The 22,387-nt window shown below is 34.2% G+C and overlaps 1 protein-coding gene across 1 annotated transcript in view; it reads right to left on the reverse strand.

Annotated features, from left to right (window-relative positions):
• Positions 1-21,844, reverse strand: part of Cadm2 (cell adhesion molecule 2) — a gene marked incomplete at its 5' end in the record, with an annotated part of 285,487 nt that extends 263,643 nt beyond the window's left edge. The window contains one exon of the mRNA XM_005375539.2: positions 21,796-21,844. Within this exon, the coding sequence (XP_005375596.2) occupies positions 21,796-21,844 (49 nt within the window). The remainder of the gene's footprint in view (positions 1-21,795) is intronic.
• Positions 21,845-22,387: the final 543 nt, after the last annotated feature.

A 22,387-nucleotide genomic window follows, 5' to 3' on the forward strand; every position in this document is an offset into this window, starting at 1 on the left:
AGAAGCAAAGGAGCAGGATTTTATTCTTCAGCCAATTTTGATAATCTCATTAACAGTATATTTATTTGGGAACTAATAAGACCCTAAAATTTTCATAAATTTGCACTTTTCATTTTATTTCAGATACTTAAATGGGATGCATCTGCACCCTGTACCACCAATTTATATTTTTACTTGTTGTGCAGATTTAATAATGCACATATTTAATATCCTCTTTTTGTTTGTATGAAACTAGAACATCAGAGATAACTATCTTTCCCTTGAGGGGGCTCAGTCAAGATAGGTTAGTCTTCTGGTTTTCAATTCTCTCTTATTGCACTCACAGGCACTTTACCTTCTCCAGACTCCTAATGATCTCTCACCATTACACTAGTGTCTTCCTGTGCACTTTCAAGTGGAGGCTGAATGACTTACATCTGTTAATATAAACGTTTTAAAAAGTGTGAAGGAGGAAAAGATTTCTCACACAATATCAAGATCTGTGCTTCAGTATTGCCATTTATTCACTGGAGTTTCTAAAATAAATTACTTAATGCCTTCTAATCACACATTCTTGTTTTGTAAGGCTATTGTCTCAGAACCTTTATTAAGAGATAATTACATAAATGTAAGTCAAATTGATTGGTAAACAAGTGCCAAAGTGTCAGAAAAATGTCAAATGTTATACACAGTGCTTCTGGTGAACTTTATAACGTGACACAATTCTGAAGTATTGCTACAGACTTAACTGATTTTATTGTGCTTTGCTTTATGCACTTGGCAGATAAAGCACATTTTACAAATTGAAGATTTGTGGCAACCTGCACCAAACAAATATAACAGGAGCATTTTTTATCAGTCCAGATGATCATTAGGATTTTTAAAGTATAAAGTCTTTTTTAATTGTGATGCACACAATTTTACATATAATGCCATCCGAAACTTAATAGACTATGAAAGAGCACAAATATCACTTTTATGTCCACTGGGAAAGAAAATCAAGTGACACACATTGCTGTAGTATTTGTCTTATCAATTAATCTACAGTGTCTCAGGATTCTATTTTCTTACTGTGTTTCCCAATCTGCTTATGTCTGTCTTCACCCTGCTTCATTGTCCTCAGTCAAGCAGTGCTTAGGCTGTTCAATACTGTCATGTCAAGACTGAATAAAAATTACGAAGAACACATAATGGAAGTAAGCTGAGAAGATAAGACCCACTTTCTCCATGATAAGAAGAAATATTTGTGTATTGTGCAGAGATTGAGCGGGTGCAATCACATATGAGTCACAGGAAGTAAGAGACACTCCAGATGTTTCTGATGGGTTACAGAGACACGAAGTCTTAGTAGATCTTAAGAGTTATAGGATGGTGCCAATGGCCTAGAGCCAGGACAAATGCTGGGGGTGGGAGCACATGGCCAAATGGTGGCGTGAAATGCCATTACTACATTTTGGAAAAATGCAGTTTCATTTTTTACACACTTACATCTGTAATAGTTGTCAAAAAACTCAAGCAAGTAATACCTGAATAGCCTCTGATGGAATCGCTTGAGGGGTATATCATGATTTGTGTTCGTATAATGCCTCACTTGTTTTGGGGGGGAGATTTTCATCAAAGTAATTAAATTTTTTTTTGTCTTTTTGAGACTCATTATGCAGTTCAGGCTGGCCTGGAGCTTACTTTGTAGCCCAGGCTGGTCTTGAACTTGCAATGATTCTCCTGCCTCAGCCTCCTGAGTGCTGAGATTACAGGCATGTAACACCATGCCTGGTTAAAACGTTTTTTATTAAGAAAAAAAAAATTGTAATCCAAATGATTTGATCTTTGTGTTCTTCTAGCACATATATTCTTTTGTATTTTGTAGGTGTCTGTTGATGGAATTATTGATCATTTCGTTGTGTTGGAATGCACAGGGGGAATGTTAAAAGCGAGTTTTCATTTCAAGGGAAAATAAGCAGATCAGGGAGAGATAGAGAGCAAAAAAAGTTGAAAGAGAAAAAGATTATGACAATGAAATTTCAGATAGAAGAGTCAACACTATCTAATTTTATTAGATGCTCAACACTAATGTAATATAAATTCTTTATATAAAATGTCCATAATTTATTATCAGAGATAATCTTATATAAAAAAACAGTTATTATAAAGTAGTAACAAATATATAATTGAGAAGAATGCACAATTTTTAATTCTTCCCATTTCTTTTTTATTTTAAAGAGAGTAGTAAATGAGAAACAAACAAAAAAAAGAACAGTAGCAGCATACCAGTATCACAAACATAAACAAATCAAAGCAAGAACATTCAAAATGATACAGTCTCAAGACAAAACAATACAAAGCAACAGTGGTTCTTACATTTTGCACATCTAAAGAAATCACCAGTAAAGTAAAAGAAAACCCAAGAATTGGGAAAAAATTTTAGCCAACTGCCCCTCAGACAAAGGACTTCTATGTAGGATACATAAAGAATTTTAAAAAAAACTCAGGCCCCCCAAATTCAACAACCCAATCCAAAAACGGGCATCTGAGATGAATACACACTTCTCTAGTGAAGAGATACAAATGGTGAATAAATACATGAGAAAATGTTCAACATCATTGGTCATTCGAGAAATGCAAATTAAAACAACATAGATTCCATCTCACCCCAGAAAGAATTCTTTCCATTTCTAACCTATGAATATAAAACTTTGATATCAGTTCTTGCTGTGGTTTGTGTCTGGATGACCCCCTCAAAGACTCATGCAGTCATGGGGCGGGCTTCTAGAGTTCATGATTGATCCATGGTCCAATGCTGGGATTATGGGTGTGAGGGCTACACCTGCCCTGGGGTGAATAGTTTGCATGCAGTGTAAGGGAGAGAAAGAGGCTGCTTGCACTGGAAAAAAATCAGAATTTTAACGATTTTTTGGGAAGGTATCTGGAGTAATATAAAAGGAAATTTAGTACTTTTTTTATCATTTAACCCAACATCCTAGCTTTTTGTTATTCAAAATTTAAAGAGTTATAATGCTCAACATATCTAAAATTATGTGCTGCTTTATACATTGAGGAGAACAAAAATAAACAACGCTAGTCCATGAACTAAAAAAAAAAAATTGTATTATTCACATTATGGAATAGCATACAACTCTATGTGACCACAATTGCTCCAAATGTTACATTCGCATATTTACCAGTAATATATATGTACTATGTATCAGGTCTGCAGCTCAGCTATGGAGATTGGCTACAACCTGTGGACTTTTATATATAAATACTGTACATTACTACTCTTTTCCAGGTAGTGTCATCCTGGAGATTAAATATCCTCACACATTCTAAGCTACAAGTTTAGCACTAGGCTACACCTAGCTCCATGCGTCATTCCCCACAGTCTTCCCCACCTCAATTAATGGGGTTTGACAGGCCTAGAGGTTGTGTCACTGGGTGTAGGTCCCAGTCTCAGAAACCCCATTGACTCTTTTCAATCTCTGCATTCTCCAGCGAAATTGCAGAGCATTCCATTCTGTCCCTCCAATTCACTCGAAAGTTCTGCTACTTCCAACCTGCCTTGCTGTGCCATTCAGTGCATGAATTCCTGTGCCCAAGTTTCTGAACCTAAGGCTCGTAGACTATCCCACCACATACAAGGGAGCTGTGAGTTCCTTTTACACAAGATGGACAGCGTTCTGCATTGCACAAATCACAGTAAGTTTCTTCTTAACAACTGGATACTAGCACATGATTAAAAATAATTTTCGCATTCCCACAGAATTACAGTCACTTCTACAACTCCCACCAGTCAAAAAAGCAGAATGATCCTTTAAATTCATAGATTATGTCACACTGGTCCACAAGCCAAGTCCATGAACTGGCCTACATAGTTTTTGGCAACCAGGTCCTGTGAGCCCTCTGATTCCATCTACTCTTCTCCTGTCTCCATATATATCATCCAGGCAGACCCCTTGCTCCTCCTGGAGTGCACCAAAAGTACACCTGCCAAGGAACATGACACAGGTCCAGCCCTTTATTCGTAGTACTTCACCCCTAGCATTCAAGGCTCATCATCTTCATATAAAAAAATGGCACCTTCTGAATTTAAAGTAGAAATTCCTACTCCACTGAAAACAGCAGTGCCACCACTCCAGGCATGCCCCGCCACACTTCCTTGTGTTTGCTCAACATTATTAAGCACTTAGAAATAGCTCTATTGTCTATTACTTTGATATATTCTTATTTATCTTCCTCCAGTACAATGTATGTTCTGTAAATCTGGAGCAATTGATCCTTTGGTTAATTGTAAACACCAGTGAAAGAGCACCCAAGGCAGAACTTAAAATATAGTAGCTTCCCAGTAATTATTTTACAAGTTAATGATGAAGTATAGAATCTAAGGGGCTTAATTATATAATCTATTAACATTTCTTTAACATTTTGTTTCATGATTTAAGGCATTTCTTCTGTTCTTTAGTCTGTACTGGGAAGGTTTTCTTGAATTCTTCTATATCTCATTTCAAGAGATTTTAATCTTTTTATTTAAAATGTTACTACTCTTAACCTGTCTTGTACTATTCAGTGTATGAATTCCTGTGCCTGAGTCTATGAGAATAAAGCAGATACAATATTCACCTCCTACAAGGGAGTTGTGAGTTCCTTTTATACGAGGATCAATAGCGATCTGAACTGGACAGATTAAGTTAGCTGTGGGCAGGTTTTGAGGCAGGAGGATAGATGGACAGCTTCTGAGAGTCCCTTGTAGTTCTGCACAAAGTGTTTGTTCAAGTATCAATACCAAAAAAGGCACTAAAATGCAAAGGTAAACAATCTGCTTTAAAATGATAGAGACAAATAGCCTTCTGCAGCACAAACCTTTTCAGAGACGGTATAGATCTGCATTATGTTTTTGTGTTGCCGGTGAAAAGGATGTGTGGGAGAGAGGCATTATTTGAAATTCAGTTCCAAACTCATGTTGGCTCAAAACCTGTGCTTCTTAGTAAATCCACCCAAATACACTGACATTTTCAGAGTGCATCTGATATATTTCAATAATTAATTCTTAAGTCAAGAAAGAGTCAAGAAACCAGATGAAGAAGCACAGTAGGATGAAAATTGCCAGTGGGAAGGAAAAAAATCAGCAATAGATAGAACCTTTTCAAGCTGAAAAGAGGTCAGTGGGATACCACTGGGAACAGGGAGGCAGCTTCAGGGGTTTTGATTATTATTATTTACATAAACCACCCAGAGAGCAATTCGAGATGCTCAGCCCATAACTTTGCAGAAATCAGTGTACTTAGAAAAAGAGAAATACAATCAAGTAGTAGAAAGAACTAAATCAATAAAGTATGGATATAATAAGTTGTCAGAGGGGAATAATCTCAGCAAAAGTGCATTGTTTTTTACAGAAAACAAATTGCAGAATATTTATCCTGGACAGAAACTCAAGAAGTGCTCCAGCAAGGGTCCATCAGAAACAATTACCTGTGTTACTTAGACACCCTTTACCTTGGATAAGAGGGATATCACAGGATTGCTAGCTGAAACAAAACAATTATAATAATACTTGAATATTTTTTAGTATAAAAAGAAAGCAACTGGTATAGAAGAATTCAGACATGTCATAATAGTTACTGAAAGAAACTGACATTGTTTCAAATGATCTGCTGTGCAAAAATGTAACTTAATTTTGAAGTTTTTCTTTAACTCTCTTTGTAAATAGTTTCACGCCAACTAGCAGGTCAAATAAAAAGTATAATTTACACTACTGACAGTTATTTTAAAATAGTATATGTTTAACTGAATTCCTCACTCATCTTGTGCAGTTTGATCATGTGCTTGAGGATAACGCACATACAGAATAGAAATAGGCGCAAGTGGACCACAGTAGTCAGTGACCTACTTAGAATACTCCTTTATATTGGCTTTCAATACATGGCCTCAGGAAAGATAAGCTGTGTAGAAAGATAATCACACATTACGTTGATGGCATACTTATCAGGTGAAATTCACTCTGAATGTAAGTCTATTCCTACGAGCAAATGCCTCCAATGTGGCATGGGGACCGCTCTCATAGTGCTAGTTCTGTGCAGAGGCCATGACTCCAACCAGGGAAAATATAACCATCTAGTAACATTGGTATTTTAATCTTCATGAAAATAATAGTGCACGCTTTTGTATTTTATAATCCATTAGAAGGAAATAAGAATGTTAGATTCTGCTACCACAGGTGCTATATATTTCAATTTGGTTGTTAGATCAGTGCTTAACAGCACACATTCATAATACGTAGTCATGTTTCCAGAGAAACACAGGACTTACCCTTATATTTCCTCAACTTAAGAAAATAGTAACTTATAAAAAGGGTCTGTTATTTAGAAATCCATTTTGACACTATTTATGGTATAAGTTTTAATTCTATTTATGGAATAAGTTTTAATTTTCCCGTGCAGTATGATTTTTAAGGAAAATAAGCTGTACATACTTTGGCTTGAGTTTAACTGTGAAGTATATGGAAAAAGTAAAATACAGAACTTCAGTGCACACAGTACCACACACATTTACTTGTGAAATCTGTGCTGCAATAATGTAAGATGATGGGGATGCGGAGAAGGACTTCCCACATGTGAGATAATTCATTTTTGTCAACCAAATAGTCATTAGATTTTTTTCCCTGGGGAGAAATAAGTCATGTAAGATGGGGACAAATGACTTTGCCCTGAAGGACTTTCCAATTATACAAACGGGTTTCAGAAATATAAACAAGGTTGCAATTGGTTGAAATTGTATCTCCCTATGCTGAATAGACAATGATATCTAAAAACCTTAGATAATGAAGTGAGGTAGTTGAGGAATTTAAACCATCTCGTTAAGTGAGGCTGTATTAACTTCCACCGAAGGCCTGAACAGAGCTCACACCATGGCTGATCTAATGATGGAACAGATGCCAGGTGTCTGGGTAAGTGGATACCAGAGAGGTGCTTCGACACGACAGTGTCAGTGTGGAAAAAAGGAAAAGAACTCTTGTCCTGAACAAGAACTACCTATGCTGTTTTAGATTATTCTGGATAAAGCTGCTAAACCAGATGAATATAAAACTGAGCTCTGAATTCTATGACTCAAAGTTAAACATGTTATTTACCTCTGAAAACTTGATCAGAGCTGGAAAACTGCAAACCTCTTGCATAGAAGCAAAGGTTAGGTCCAAGTACCTTAAGGGAAATTGTATGGGAAAATCCCTCTTGCAGGCAAAAAAAATTATTTGACGACAGCCAGGTTATTTAAATTTTATATAAGAATGAATTTTTTATATTATTTTACAAACCTAGGGGTCTGGTAGTAAACTGCACAGGTACAAGAAGACGATAATTAAATTCTGATACCATTGTCACTGGAAGAAGAAGAAAAAGTGGGGTGACCCAAAGAAAGCAGAAGGGGCTCAAAGTGTAGAGAGAGCACAAGGTGCTGGATTTGATCCCTAATGGGTACGGGATGGATGCACACACACACACACACACACAAGGAAACACACAATGGAAATGATAATATAAGCGAAAACTTAAAGTACCCTAACTAACAAAGTTTAAAAATAGTCACTATACATTAAAATAACGATCATGTTCACAAAGCTTTGGCATTAACATTGAACTGTGTGAATCATTTGATTCCTGCATCTGTCAGGAACAGTTCATTGTACCTGACCCATCAGTGAAGCTATGGGTTAAGCTCATAGCTTTTACAGGTACTCATAGGACAGGTACACAGGCAGGTCTTACAGTTTACCTGCTGGACCAGTAAATGATTCTACAGGATCAAATGATAAGAAATACCAGTACTTGCAGACATTATGTGCTATCTAGAGATTTCTTAGAAAATGTTACCAACTTGCTCTTTCATTTCAACTGAAATAAGTATGTGTTAATTTCCATCATTTTCAGTAAGTTGTTTCATCCTGTAATTCATAATGTATCTAGTTCCAAGGTAAATCTAGCTGATTAGCTAAATCTTTTCATCAGGATGGGAATAAAATATCTCATCTCACCTCAAGGATCAGGGCTACCCTTTGCATATAGTTTTCAATGACAGAAAAAAAGTAATTTTGATAAATGTACACTTCGCTGTCATATATGATTAGATTTGGCAGCATGAATTCAATTTTTCTTTTTCTTTTCTGACATTCATTTATTGTTCTTTTTAAAATTAACAGTGTAGAATCATGTCTCATGAGATAGTAACATCTTTTGTTTATATTTTAGAAGCCTGTTTAACATTTCTAGGTAGTTTCTCACCTGAAATTAAAATTGCTTTTATATTTAAAACTAAAAAGCTTTCATTATTTTCTCAAAATAGTAATATCCTCTATCCTTGGACTCCCTACAATAAATGAAGATTGGATTTTATACATATTTCCAATATTTTATACTTCTATTCTTTTATCAGTTTTTTATATTCCTTAGATTGTTTTTTCTCCTGAATTATGTATTAGACTTAATTCTAAATCTATCATAAACAAGCTACTGATGAAGCTGAGGAAGTTACATAACTATGAAACAGACCTTGTTGAATTCATTTAAACCTCCCTAATAGAATATATCTTTGTGTATTCATCTCTGTGCCAGGCTTAGAACGCATGAAATTATGACTGCTATCTTAAAGCTGAATGTTCATTATTTCAGCCTGAAATAGTACCTCAAAGATAATAGGGAGGGTTGGGCTATAGATATCAAAAAAAGAGAAGAATTAAGACGTATTGTGCATATATACCAACTTCCCATGATAAATTATATATTATGTACTGCAAAAGGTAATAATAAATAAATAAAAATTTCAAGATCTACTAGACACCTAAAGATATGACAGTGTTTGTAAAGCTATGAAGAACTTTCACTAACAGAGTAGAATGGCACTATCCACTTCAGGTTAATTTGGTACACAAATTAGTATACTAAATACAAACATAATTACTGTAACATGTAGCTTATTTTAAATTATGGACACTGATATATCTGTTAAGTTTTTCTATTTGATTTGAATATATACGACATAGTGTCCTTACCTTTGTGTAAGTTACTCAGCACAATATTCTGGATGAATAATTGTGAACAAATTTTTGTGTCAATAAATACCTACCTGCTAAATTTGAAAACAATGATTATAATTTATAAGAAATGCTTTCTTTCAGCATCTTTTATTAGACTCAAAGTATTTTTTTTCTGTTTTAAGGAACCTCCTGGAAATTATTTTTAGTTATATTTAATGTGTGTTCTTCCAACCTGTTTCATGAAGGAAGGAAAGAAGAAAGAAAGGAAAGGATAGAAAAACAGAAAGATTAAAGTACAAAAAGGCAGAGCAAGAAGACATGAAGTGAATCACAATAGTTGAAACAGCAGTAGAAAACAATTACTAATTAAGCACATATTTTGCTCTAATAAGTATGGCATCAAATTGTTGTGCCCAGATGACCTTTTACTCATGCCACCTGTGATGCCAGATCTATTAACTGATATTTGACTGTGAATAATTACAGAGCATTTGTTAACACTTCCCAAGAGACATGTGAGATTTTAAAATCTAGCTTTGAACAACCATATTTCACCTAAATCTAAATGAATACCCAAATTTATAAGCAAAAAAAAAAAAAAAAAAAAAAAAACCAACATTTCATTCACACAGAGTAATTTTTGCTTTTGGCTGACAAAAAAAGTTCAAGTCTTGAGTGGATCAGACATTGGGTTGCATAGAAAGACCTATCCCTGGTTTTAAAGGAACATCTATCTGTTGTTATAGAGATTACCTCTGTAATTCCCAGCTTCCTTTCAAATGTTCTACCACAAACTAGTTGTATATGTCAGTGTGAAAATATATTATTATGATTTCCACATTCTAGTTAGGTAGTCAAGAGACTGTATAGTTTTTCTGAAGGCGACTTCTAATTGAGGTGGAATGTAAGGATTTTAGAAGTTATTTGGTCATTGTTTAAACAAAAATCTCACTCTGTGTTTTGAAAGTATGCTTATTGTTTGTTTGTTTATTTGCTATTTTCTTTTTGGAACTGGGAATCAAACTTGGGATCTTGTCCTTATCAGGCAGGCACTTGAGCTACATCCTCAGCCAATATCCTTATTAAATGAATTCACTGTCTATCAGATGATTATTTAATCTGAGAGAAAACAGATTATTTGGAAAAATTTAGAATCTCTAGTGAGCAGAGGTGATTGTTTTGGCCAGTAGAAAACAAGCAAAATCACAGGTAGTTCATGATTCTTTTGAAGCTTACAGATTATTTATGCTTTCATATTACTGAGTTCATCTCATATTAAATCATAGTAAAGAATAAACTAGTATAAATCATTTGCTGTGGTCAGTGTAGGACCACTGAGAATGTACAATTAAGATTTGCAGATTTTTTAAGATAACACTTAACATTATTCTTGACAAGCTATGTTTTTATAAAGTTATATAAATTTCTTCCTGAATTTGGGACATATAAAATATTCCAATTATGTCAATGATCAGAATCAGTAACATATATGAGTTACTTTATGGAAGAATATATCTTATTCTTATCTATAAACGTAGTTTACAGTTTTGTATTTTCTTTCACTGGCCTTCTATAGCACAACATAAATTTGCTTTTTCTAGGTGTTAACACCAGAAGAGTAGCAATTTTACAATCCAGTATTTTTTGTCATTTGGTCTGCAGTGTTGATGACAATGAAGAAAAACTTAAAGATTATAAAATATTTTAAGTCTTCTCTAAATATTTAAGGCCAGTTATTGATGTTCATTTTTTCAAACTAAGTGTTCTCACTCTATTCTTGAATTTTCTATTCCCTCAAGCCTGCTTTTTCTCTCATATGATACCACTAACCATCTCAGCCAATCTGAGATTATTTCTCTCTGTACTAAGCAATTTTCCAAGTAATTCAACTTACCTCTATGCCACCTATCATAATTCTTTTTTTTTTTTTTTTTTTTTTTGGTTTTTCTCCGGTACCGGAAACCGAACTCACGACCTTGCGCTTGCCACACCTATCATAATTCTAATTCACCCTCTCTCCATAAACACCAGGAATCTCTAGCAAAGCCAGTGAAAATGCTCCACCTTTGGATTCACCACTTATATGTGCCCACCAGGGCTTCACATGTAACAGGACCTTGAGGCACCATGGGGCCTCTCTATCAGTCAATAGCCTTTTTTACCCTCACTTCCATTTATCCCTCTACAGAAGCGCCATGGCTTTCCTTTAGTCCTCTCCTGGCATTCCCAGACCATTGACATAGGAAGTGCTTTCCTCTGTTTTTCCCCTGGTCACTTCTGACTAGATTTTCAGCTCTCCCCTGACATTCACTTCCTCCAAGAAGTCGTCTCTAGTCTTTAAATAGAGTAACGTTCCTGCAATTGAATCTCACTGCATTGTTGTGTCATTGTTTCACAGTTTGTAGATCCAATGTTAAGTCTTGGTTCTTATATATCTTCTTCAAAAGCATTTCACCAAGTTGAGCATCATTTCTTTCATGTAAATTCTTTCTTCTCTTGGTTTGTTTTCTTTGACTCCTTTATATGCATCTCATCATCTGTTTTCTCTTCTTACTGTTCATGTGCTTAGAAACTGAGATCTAAAGTGTTTTGTTCTCTGGATCCACTCATGCCTTTGATGAGATTATCTACTTTCATGCCTACTGGGTAACTCCAACTTCACTTGCTCAGTACAGACTCCTATACTTTTACAGTGTTCCTCCTCAAACCTTCTCCATCTTATATGTATAAGTTTGTCTTTTCAGTCTTTGTGGAAAAATAAAAGCAAAGATTGAATCAGTATCACTTTATACCATACTTTATATGATATCTCACTTCTAGTAGCCAAAATCTACCAGGTTTTACCTCACCTCCATTGCTATGACTTTGGTGATACCACCATTTGTGTGATGGCTTCTTGGAAAAAGGGTCTAATGCTTGCTTGCAGTCTGACTTTACCAGAGCAACCAAGATGACTTTGTGAAAACTGAACCATTGTATGTCTCTCTTCTGCTCAAACTTTCAGTGGTTTTGCATTTCACTTGGAGGAACACCAAAGCCCTTCCATGATCACAGGGTGTCTTTGTTACTTTTCTCTCCTTGCTAGGACAAAATACCTGATGCCCAAAATTAAGGAAGGAGCGATTTATTTCGTTTACACTTTGTGGAGCTTTGAGTCCCTACTTGGCAGGTTACAAGGCAGAGTGGCACATGGCAGAGGGCTACAGCTCATGGTGACAGAACACAGCAAAAGCAACAAGCACTAAAAGGGAGGAATGGCCACAAGCAGCCTCTTCCTCTCCCTTACATATGCAAACTGTCTACCCGAAGGTGGGTGTAGCTCTCACACCCATAATCAATCAAACTCTAAAAGCCTGCCCCATGACCGCATGAGGCTTTGGGGGAACACACAGACACAAACCATAACACAGGGTCATGTTTTATCCTTTCTTAGGAACTTTAGCCTTTACTCTCCAGGATTATTTGTTTCTAGTTGTGCAGGGTTGTTGAATGTCCCTTGACTAAGTCAGGCCCTTATTGCTTTAAGGCTTTTGCTCTATTTTCTGCCTCACCTTGGAATTCTTTTCTCAGAGAGCCACATAACTTCTCCCTTCATCATCAGTTCTCCACCCAATGCTCACTTTGTCTGGTCTTCATAATCTAAATTAGAACCACTTCATTTTCTGTTTTGCCCAAGCATTCCTACCCCACTTTTCTGCTCTATTTGTTTCCATAGGCCTACAGCATTGCAGTATACTCTACTCTATCACTGTCTTTATTAATATATTTCCAGTTACCCTTAGTGACAGTGGTTAAACAAATAAATGATTGAGTGGAACAATCATGAAGTAAGAGAAAACAGTTAAAGTCAGGAAAAGCATTTGCATCTGAATTCGGTAATATTATTGGGTCCTTCATGACTCATATCTTGAAATCTAAATCACTAAAGGGTTGGCATTTGAAAGTGGGGCATTTGAGTCTATAATGAGGGTTGGAGCATTCATGGATGAGATCAGTGCCCATACAACAGAGGCCCCGGAGAGCTGCCTTGCCCTTTGTACCATGTAAGGACACAGAAAGAATGTCCCATCTCTGAGACACAGAGCAGGCCCTCATCAGATATGGACTATGCCAAGCTTGATGTACTGCTGCCTAGCCTTACCATGGTGAAATTAAGCTTTTGTTGTTTATAAGCCACCCACTTTATGGTAGTTTTGCATTACAATCTGAACAGAATAAAAGTTCAGTGCAAATCTGTTCAATGAAGGAATAAATTTGTTTTAATCCCAATGTGTTAAATAAGAAAAGACTAAAATGAATTTTCATTACTGTTTTTCTGCCAGTGAAACTCTGGCCTGGGCTTAGTACAGGGTCCACATTTTATTCATCATTGCTTCGCAAGCTCTGGACTCTGTGATTACAGATAAATTAATTAAGAGCTACTTACATCTGATATCACTTGGCTGTTTTGAAAATATTTTTACATATTGTTTTTCATCACTCTAAGCCTATGAGATAGGTAGTACCAACATTCTTATACTTATTTTACGGATGAGTGAAGACAAAATAGTACAGCAAATCCTAGAGCCCAAAGACTTAGATGATCTTATCCAAAGATTTTAACAGCACAATCTTTAGTGGTAGATATTTTATACTAAGATATCAAATCAGGACAGTCGTTTACTAAAAATATATAATCATAACCTCATTAGATTTGAAATATGATGTGATACTTATTTTAGTGTAATTTAACCTTTGGTTTTTATAAAGTATCAAAACAGAAACAAAGTTAAATGTCCCTAACTCTCCTAGTAACTGCTAGAAACTGCCCACTTATTATGGACTTGTTCTGATTAGAAACGTATAAAAAAACACAAAACCATACTATTCTTATCATAGATTTTCTGAACTTCTACATAGCAGCTGTGGAGTAAACAAATACCAAGTTTATTAGCATAATAAAATGACATGAACAACTGAATGAGTAGAATCCCTAAAGGTCATGTCTTGTAGATGAGATGCGTTTAGACAAAATAAAAAATTATAATGATTTATTTTTGGAGGAAATAAAAATAAAAACTTGAAATTGTAATGTTTAAACTAATTTCTAATTGCTATACAAAGTTGTGCTGTGATTTGGAATCAAACGAATTGTATTCATCTACTTGCCCGCAGAAACCTTCCAGGCTGTGTTTTATTTCAGGAAAAGGGAAGAGGGGAAAACGCAACTCCATTAACTCAAGTGAATGCCATTGCCCTTTCAGTCATGCAAAAAGAGTATGGAGACATGTCTTCCTACCTTCCGTCATGACCTAGAATAGGCTACACTGCACAACACTAAGGGGGACATTACACAAAAAGCAGTAAGACAATCCAGAGGAAGAAACTCATATCAAAACCCTTATATATGTGACATGTCCAGAAAACATACTGAATGGAGCGAAACTTGAAAACCAACTAGAATTATCCATACTCTGACCATTGATTTATCATACAATGACATTTCCATGAGCAAACTGCTTAACCCTGTTTTCCTGTTCTGAGCTCATCATTTCACAATAATAATGCCTGAAGATTTTCTAGAAGGATATTAATCTTATTGAGAAACTAATTACCTTCTTCCTTTCCCAAGAGGGAGTAAATGCAATTAACATAAAATAAGTGAATGAGAGACTTACAAGGAAAAGGAGAAAAACAGAATGAGAAATAAGCCTGTCTAGAGAATATTTTCATGGTAGTGTTCCCATGGAAGTAGCTATAACATGCAACTCACTAACATTCTGCTCTATCCCTACTCACAACCCCAGGCCTATCTGATAAAGGAAACCTATGTAAATGTCCTTACACTGAATCCAATTTAGATAGACTGTTCTATTCACCAGTAAGGGCTTTTTAGTATTTAATAGATTAAAAGCTTGAACGCAATTGTCATGATGTCTAGTTTTAAATTTTTATCCTGCATCTTTCTCATTCTGAAAACAAAGAAAATTCTTTTTAACTTCGCTTCATTTTTCACATTTTAAAAATGAGGGTAATGATAGTATTTGTCTAAATGGTTTTTTGAGGATTGAATTAGTAAATATAAAACTTTAACATAAAATCTGGCACATAGTAATATTTAAGAAAAATTAAGTGGACTAATTATTACTTGAATCACAGTTTTAAAAGTTGGGAAATGGCTGCAGTACTGAATTATATTGTTATAAACAAAACGGCACTAATGCATATAGCAATGATATTCATAACTTTCTAGAAAAGTGAGATGAACTAGAATGTGGATTAAGAAAACAGTCTTCTAAGGGCCCCTTATATATGTTTAATATCATATTTCTCAACGTTTCCATTTATAATACAAACAAATTTAATTGTACATCTTAATTCTTATGTAAACCTATGTATATAATTTCATTCTTAATTTTTCCCTTTCTTTTGACTCTGTGTTGAAATTCTTGGTTAATGTTATATATACAGTTTGATTTTCATAAGAAAAAAGATATAAATAGTGAAATATTCTTATACTTCATATAATTATTTTAATTTTATAATGAATATAAATGTGAATACCATAATGAGGATGAATTGAGCTAATATTTATAGAAAAGTTTTAGCTGGTAGAAGGTTCTTAAGCAAAATATTTTCCTGTTGCTTGTTTTCCTAAAAGATGACATTTATATAGTTATTGTATTGATAATAATAAAAATTATCACAGATAAAATTTATTGAGTGCTTACTCTGGTCCATTGCCTAGGTTCATCTCCTTTTAAAATGCTATTCAATAAATTTTCAAAAAAATGAGTGTTTTGTGAAGTTTGAGAAAATTAGCCAAATTGTCAAGGTGATCAAATCTGCCAATTTCAAAACCAAGATCTGATCAATCAATGGCTGTTTCACTACAGAAATGAAAGATTTAAAATACATGATATGGTATACTACTTTGCACAAACTCAAATGTAGATGTTTCACCTAATATAAAATTTTGGAATAGTTTGAAGCAATATTTTAACGTTAACAACTATGTGCTATTTAATCAGCCCTAAAAATAATATTTTTGTTTTATAGCTGATTAATATATTCTTACATAACTACATCATCTGTTTAATGCTTTATGTGACTATTACTTAATAAAGGCAATAAACTGAACAGTTCATTCTCTTTTAATCTACATATTTTAACTTATATGCTTAGGGTTTGGGATTACATTTTAATTCTTATGCAAACCAGAATAATTATATATTTTTTTAAAATTTGAACACCGAACAATGATAATATGACTGTTAAGATATAAAATATTCACCTTGAAAATAGTGGGTGGCCTAAAATCAGGTGGTCCCAAAATGACATAAAATGTTATCTTGAAAATTTTTGCCGAATTTTAAATTAAAAATGAACCCCCAAATTAAGATTAAACACAAAAAATATTTTTTTCTGGATTAAAATTCTTGCATGTAATTAAGGAAGAAATTAGACAGTTTCTACAATTAATTATGTTGATACAACATACTGGAGTTTATGGGATCCAATGAAAGCACTCCTATGAGGAAAATTGTAGGTTAGTTCTATGAAAGATTAAATGAAATTGACAAATCACTAGCCAACCTTGTCAAAAAAGGAAAGAAAGACTCAAATCCACGCAATTAAGAATGAAAAGGGTGAAACCACAACAGATCCTGCAGAAATCCAGAAGAATGTCAATATCTATTTCTTGCACCTATACTCAAATAAGATGGAACACACAGAAGAAACAGACAGATTCTTAGATACATATGAATTACCAAACCTGAGTAAAGAAGATATAAAAATCCTAAATCAACCAATATCATTTAATAAAATTGAATATGTAGTTTTAAAACCAGTAACAAAGAAAAGCCCAGGTCCTGATGGGTTCACTGCTGAATTCTACCAGAAATGTAGAGAAGATCTAATGTCGTTACTTCTAAAACACTTCAGTGAAATTGAAAGGGAAGCAATTCTCCCTAACACATTTCTGGAGATAATATTATACTGATACCAAAACCAGAGAAGGATCCAACCAAAAAGAGAACTACAGACCAGCCTCCCTAAAGAATCAGATGCAAAAATCCTGACAAACAGAATGAAGCAAATCATCAAGAAAATTATGCACCATGACCAAGGAGGATTCATCACAGGAGTGCAGGGATGATTCAATATACCCAAATCAATAAATGTAGAATATCATATCAACAGAGTCAAAACAAATATCACATAATAATCTCAATAGATGCTGAAAAACCTTTGATAAAGTCCAACACTCATTCGTAATAAAAACCCTACAGAAAATTGGAATAGATGGTCTCTATTTCAATCTAATAAAAGCCATATATGACAAACTAATAGTTAATATCAAATTAAACGATCAAAAACTGAAAGATTTTACTTTAAAATCAAGAACAAGATGATGTACACTATCACCACTTCTTTTTAATATAGTTCTGGAAACATTAGCCAGAGGAATTAGACAAGAGAAAGAAATAAAAGGAATAAAGACAGAAAAGGAAGAAATTAAATTATTATTTGCAGATGGCATGATCCTCTACATAAAAGACCCCAAACTCCATGAAAAAACTTCTACATTTAATAATCAAATATAGTCATGTAGGTGGACACAAAGTCAACAATCGAAAATCAGTAGCATTTCTTTTTTATCAGTAGCATTTCTGTACACAAACAACAAACTCACCTAGAGAGAAATTAGGGAAACCATACCTTTCAGAGTAGCATTAAAAAAGAGAAAGAAATACCTAGGAATCAATCTAAAAAGGAAGTAAAAGTTCTGCATGTTGAAAACTACAGCACTTCAAAAATGGAGATTAAAGAGGATATCATAAAATAGAAAGGATATCCCTTGTTCTTGGGCAGGAAGAGCCAACATAGTAAAAATGGCCATACTCCCAATATTATTATGCAGACTTAATATGATTCCAATCAAAATACCAATAGCATCACTCACAGAATTAAAGAAAACAATCCTAAAATTTATTGGAACCAGAAGAGACCTATAATAGCAAAAACAGTTCTAATCAATAAAAGCAAGGCAGGGGGCATCACAATCATTGACTTAAAATTACACTATAACATTACTGTAATAAAAATAGCATGGTACCTGCAATAAAAACAGATCTAAGGGACAAAGGAACAGATTAGAAGATGTAAAAACAACTCTAAACACACTCAGCCACATTATCTTCCAAAAAAGTGTCAAACTCCATCACTGGAAGAAAGTTAGCCCCTTTGATATATGGTGCAAGAAAACCTTGCTTTCCACATGTCAAAGACTAAAACTGGACCCACATCTATCACCATGCACAAAAGTAAAATCAAATGCATCAAAGATTTGAATACTAAAACAGAAACACTATTTTAATTGTCTCTGCTGGAAAAGAGAACAGGTAGATGTCTTGAGGACGTAGGTGTAGGAAAAAATTTTATGAACAAAACCCTAATCACACAGAAAATAATACAGAGAATCTACAAATGGGATCTCATCTCATAAAAAAGCTTTTGTACCCCAAAAGAAATCACCCAAAAGTGTGAAGAGACAGCCCACAGAGTTGAAAAAATGTTTTTCTAGCTGTTCCTCAGACAAAGGACTAATATTTAGAATATATATATAAAACAAATCAAAAAATCAAATTTAAAGACCCAATCCACTATTGAACATCTGAAGTTTCTCAGGTGAAAAGATACAAATGGTATATAGATATATGAAAAAAATATTCATCATCACTGCTTATTGAAGATATGCAAATTAAAACATTGCTGAGATTCTATCTCTCTCCAGAAAGAATCATTATTAACAAGAAATCACCAATAACAAATGCTGGTGGGGGTGTGGGGATAAAGGAACCCTTATCATTGTTGGTGGGAATGTTGATTGGTCCAAACTAAGTTCCCTCTTCTTATCATCTCTTTCATTTTCCCTTCCCTCATTTCTCCTTCCCAGATCTAAATTTTCAGAGAAATACTGTGCTTGGCTCACTGGGCCTCCTGTTATGAGTGAACAATAGAAGGGGTCTGCTTGGGTGTATGCAGTCATCTAGAAAATGTAGGAAGCCATATCTATCTTTCAAAGGAGTCTGGAGAAATAAATTGGCATTGTGCTAGGTTGTGCTCTCAACCATCAGGGAAAAAATACCTAACCTGAATAAAATCTCTGTTTCAGAACAAACAGACGTGAAAGATACAAAAAGCCAAAGATAGAAAATTGAGCATGTGTAGAAGCTAAGAGAACTGGAAAAACAGCATGAGGATCAAATTTGTCCCTCACAATAACAATTTCTACAGTGATTAAGAAAGAAATAGCTGCTTTCTTGATGAGGCAGCTATTCATGAAGGAGCCATATAATTTGATCCAATTCAAATATATTACATTTAAAATATTACTCAAATCCTGGTATAGTATTATTAACTAGTATGTCAAAATGAAGATGAATGGAAGGTAATTTTCACTCGTTAGTAACTGCTAACTTCTAGTGAACTAGTTTTCAATCTAAACACCCACACACTATTCTTTTAAGAGACTATTTAAAACTTTTATTGAAAAATCTACATGAATTCACCAGTCTATGGTTTCTAGAATGAAAATATTTATCTTAAAAAAAGAAAGAGAACACATTCATATTTCCAATCTTCCAGAAGGTTTCAACATTCACATGACTCCATGAGGATAAATCAATAAGTTGTGATCCTCTCCAGAATTTTTTTCCCTGGGAAGTACCTCGTCTGGTCCAAGAAAAATGAACTATTTTTAAGCAACCATCTGCTCTTATGTTATCTGGGGTTTTATCTTCATTTTATCTACATTTTTACTCCTGTTTAAAGACCATTTGCTTTGATATAGAAATTGAAAGAGAAAAGGTTTCAGTGGTTTCCTCCAACAGTTTCCCGTACTCTGTATCCTTCTCAAGAAATAGCTACAAATAAAATTTCAATTTCTACTTGAGGCACTGTTAATTCTTTAAAAAGTGTCACTTTTCATCTTTACGACATTGTGTACAGGCAAACACACTGGTATGGGGTGAGCCGCATCTGCAAGCTCCTTGCAAAGTTGCATGCAAGTGGAGAAGAGATTCAAACAAAACTGTTAAGTGGGGAACACTAGGGAAGGGGTGTAGGAAGCACAAAATTGGGTACAGAAATATGCTTGCAGTGTTATATTCTAGCCAGCTGGAATTCTGACATGACTTGAAAGCTACCTAGAGTATGCTTCATGGTTATAAGCTTGCAGCAGAAAATTTGCTTTCCTTCATTTAAAACTTTGCAACCTCTGTAAAAATGTATTTTCAATTAATGCTCAGAATTAAGTGAACATAGCTGTAACTACTTCTAGAAGTATTATGTAATCAAATGCTGCAAAAACTCATGATCACTCCTTAAGCTACTGCATCATCATCAAATTTATTTCCCTCTACTTTCTTATAAAAGCACAGGCTTCATTCAAACACATTTCTCAGTCTGCTGAAATTGAACATCCTCATTCCGGTTTCTATACATTTACTTCTCCTTTGTAACTCTTTTTTTCTTATATACTATATTATTCATGTGCATCCAATCCATCCTTCAAAAAACTCTACATGTTAACCTTCTACATAAATCATCCTCCAAGGACTCTTCATCTAAACATTATCTCTCTCATTACACTCACCCAATATACCCCATACTTAGTACTCTGCTATATACTCTTCTTAATTCCTTATCCCTAAACCGCACTTCTTAAGCTTTTGCTATATAAGCACATCATGTTTATAAATTTATAAATGTGTACTCATTATCAAATAATTCCTTAATTACTCCATGAATGTATTTATTTATTCACAAGTAGACAGACAATTACAGTGGCAAGGACTGGATACCTTTTCTGGCATATTTATTGTAACAACAACAATAAAAGAAAAAGATCTAGGCTACATGTGAAGAAGAATATAAAGTTGACAATAATTTTCCTCCTCATATTATATCTTTACTATTGTATAAAAATAGACTGCTTGGAAAAATATTAGCTGCAAAATAAACCCCTGGCCTTATAAATAAGAAGCAGTGAATATTCCAAAGGTGTGCCCATAGTGTAATGATATAATTAGTTGTAAAACTGGAGCCTAGAATAAAAAACTGAAAAAAATATTCTCTTGCTATTTAAATAATAGCAAAAGTAAAATACATAGATTATTCTGAGGAGTGTGCAATTTGAGCAGATAAACTATAAATCTTCTTCCTACACGTATTTGAACTTTTGTGAACCCATGAAGATTTCGACAGATAGAGTTAAAATCTGATCCTTCCAGAGAGATGTTTTAAGCATTAGACAAGTGCTCTCTCACTCATGAAAATCTGTTTTCAGGTACCTAGCAAAACAAACTTAATGCATCTAGGAAACTGAAGTACAGTAATAAATAAGAACCCACAGTGTGTAATATTCAGTTCTGAGAGGAATAATTATCTTTTGCAAATAATTTTGTGAAGACATGTACAATTTTAAGAATTTCTATCAGTTTTATATTATGCAGATTTTTTTCCAGTTCTCAATTTTAACAAGCAAAGCAGGAGCAATATACAAAATATTAGTGCATAACATGAGAAATAAGACAAGAAAACAAACCTACAACCCACAAACCATGCGAGCATGAGTGTATATCAGAAGCTGAATAATTGAAATAATATATCTGTATGTGCAACAGTGCATAAGTATCTATGCACTGAAACGGTACTATCACTAAGAGAACAGATTCCATCTTTTAAGAGAACTTAGAAGACAAACAAACAAATGAATCATGGTAAATCATGCCACATGGACAGGAGCTCACCTTTAACTTTATTCTTTGAAGCAGCAGCTGGTACCAAGGAAAGGTTGCACAAGAAGAAGAAACAAATATATTAGTTGTTAGAATATTTAGCAAGAAAACAGAGATATTATAGTTAACATGACAGAACTAAAACTGAAAAGAATACATTCAGAATTATATAATCAACACATGTTATAGCAATTGGATCGATGACAATTGTTATTATATTGTTAGTAGATGATTGAAATTCTGGAATAAGAGTAAGTTAGGAGCCAGAGAGTGTAGCATCTAAATACCTCTAGTCACCAAATCCCTTTTAGTCTTTATCTAGATCTTTCTTAATTTTAAATCTTAATTAATATCAAAGATACTCATATGTGAATTAAATATATTTAATACTGCTTAGCAATTAAAGTATAACCTGCAGAGTGTGAATAAATTACAAAAGTATGTCATATCCATCTATTGAATATGCTTTCCTCTATGTCAGAGACTGAGGTTGAGCCATTACTATCGTTTCCTCCTAACGATGACAATTTCATGAAGTTTTATTGTCCATGCCTCTAAATGTGGAAAAGAAAACTCAGAAAGTACTACTTGCCTATTGAAGGTG

Source organism: Chinchilla lanigera, unplaced genomic scaffold (assembly GCF_000276665.1).
Source record: "Chinchilla lanigera isolate Chin_1 unplaced genomic scaffold, ChiLan1.0 scaffold00006, whole genome shotgun sequence".
Classification (NCBI taxonomy): Eukaryota; Metazoa; Chordata; class Mammalia; order Rodentia; family Chinchillidae; genus Chinchilla; species Chinchilla lanigera.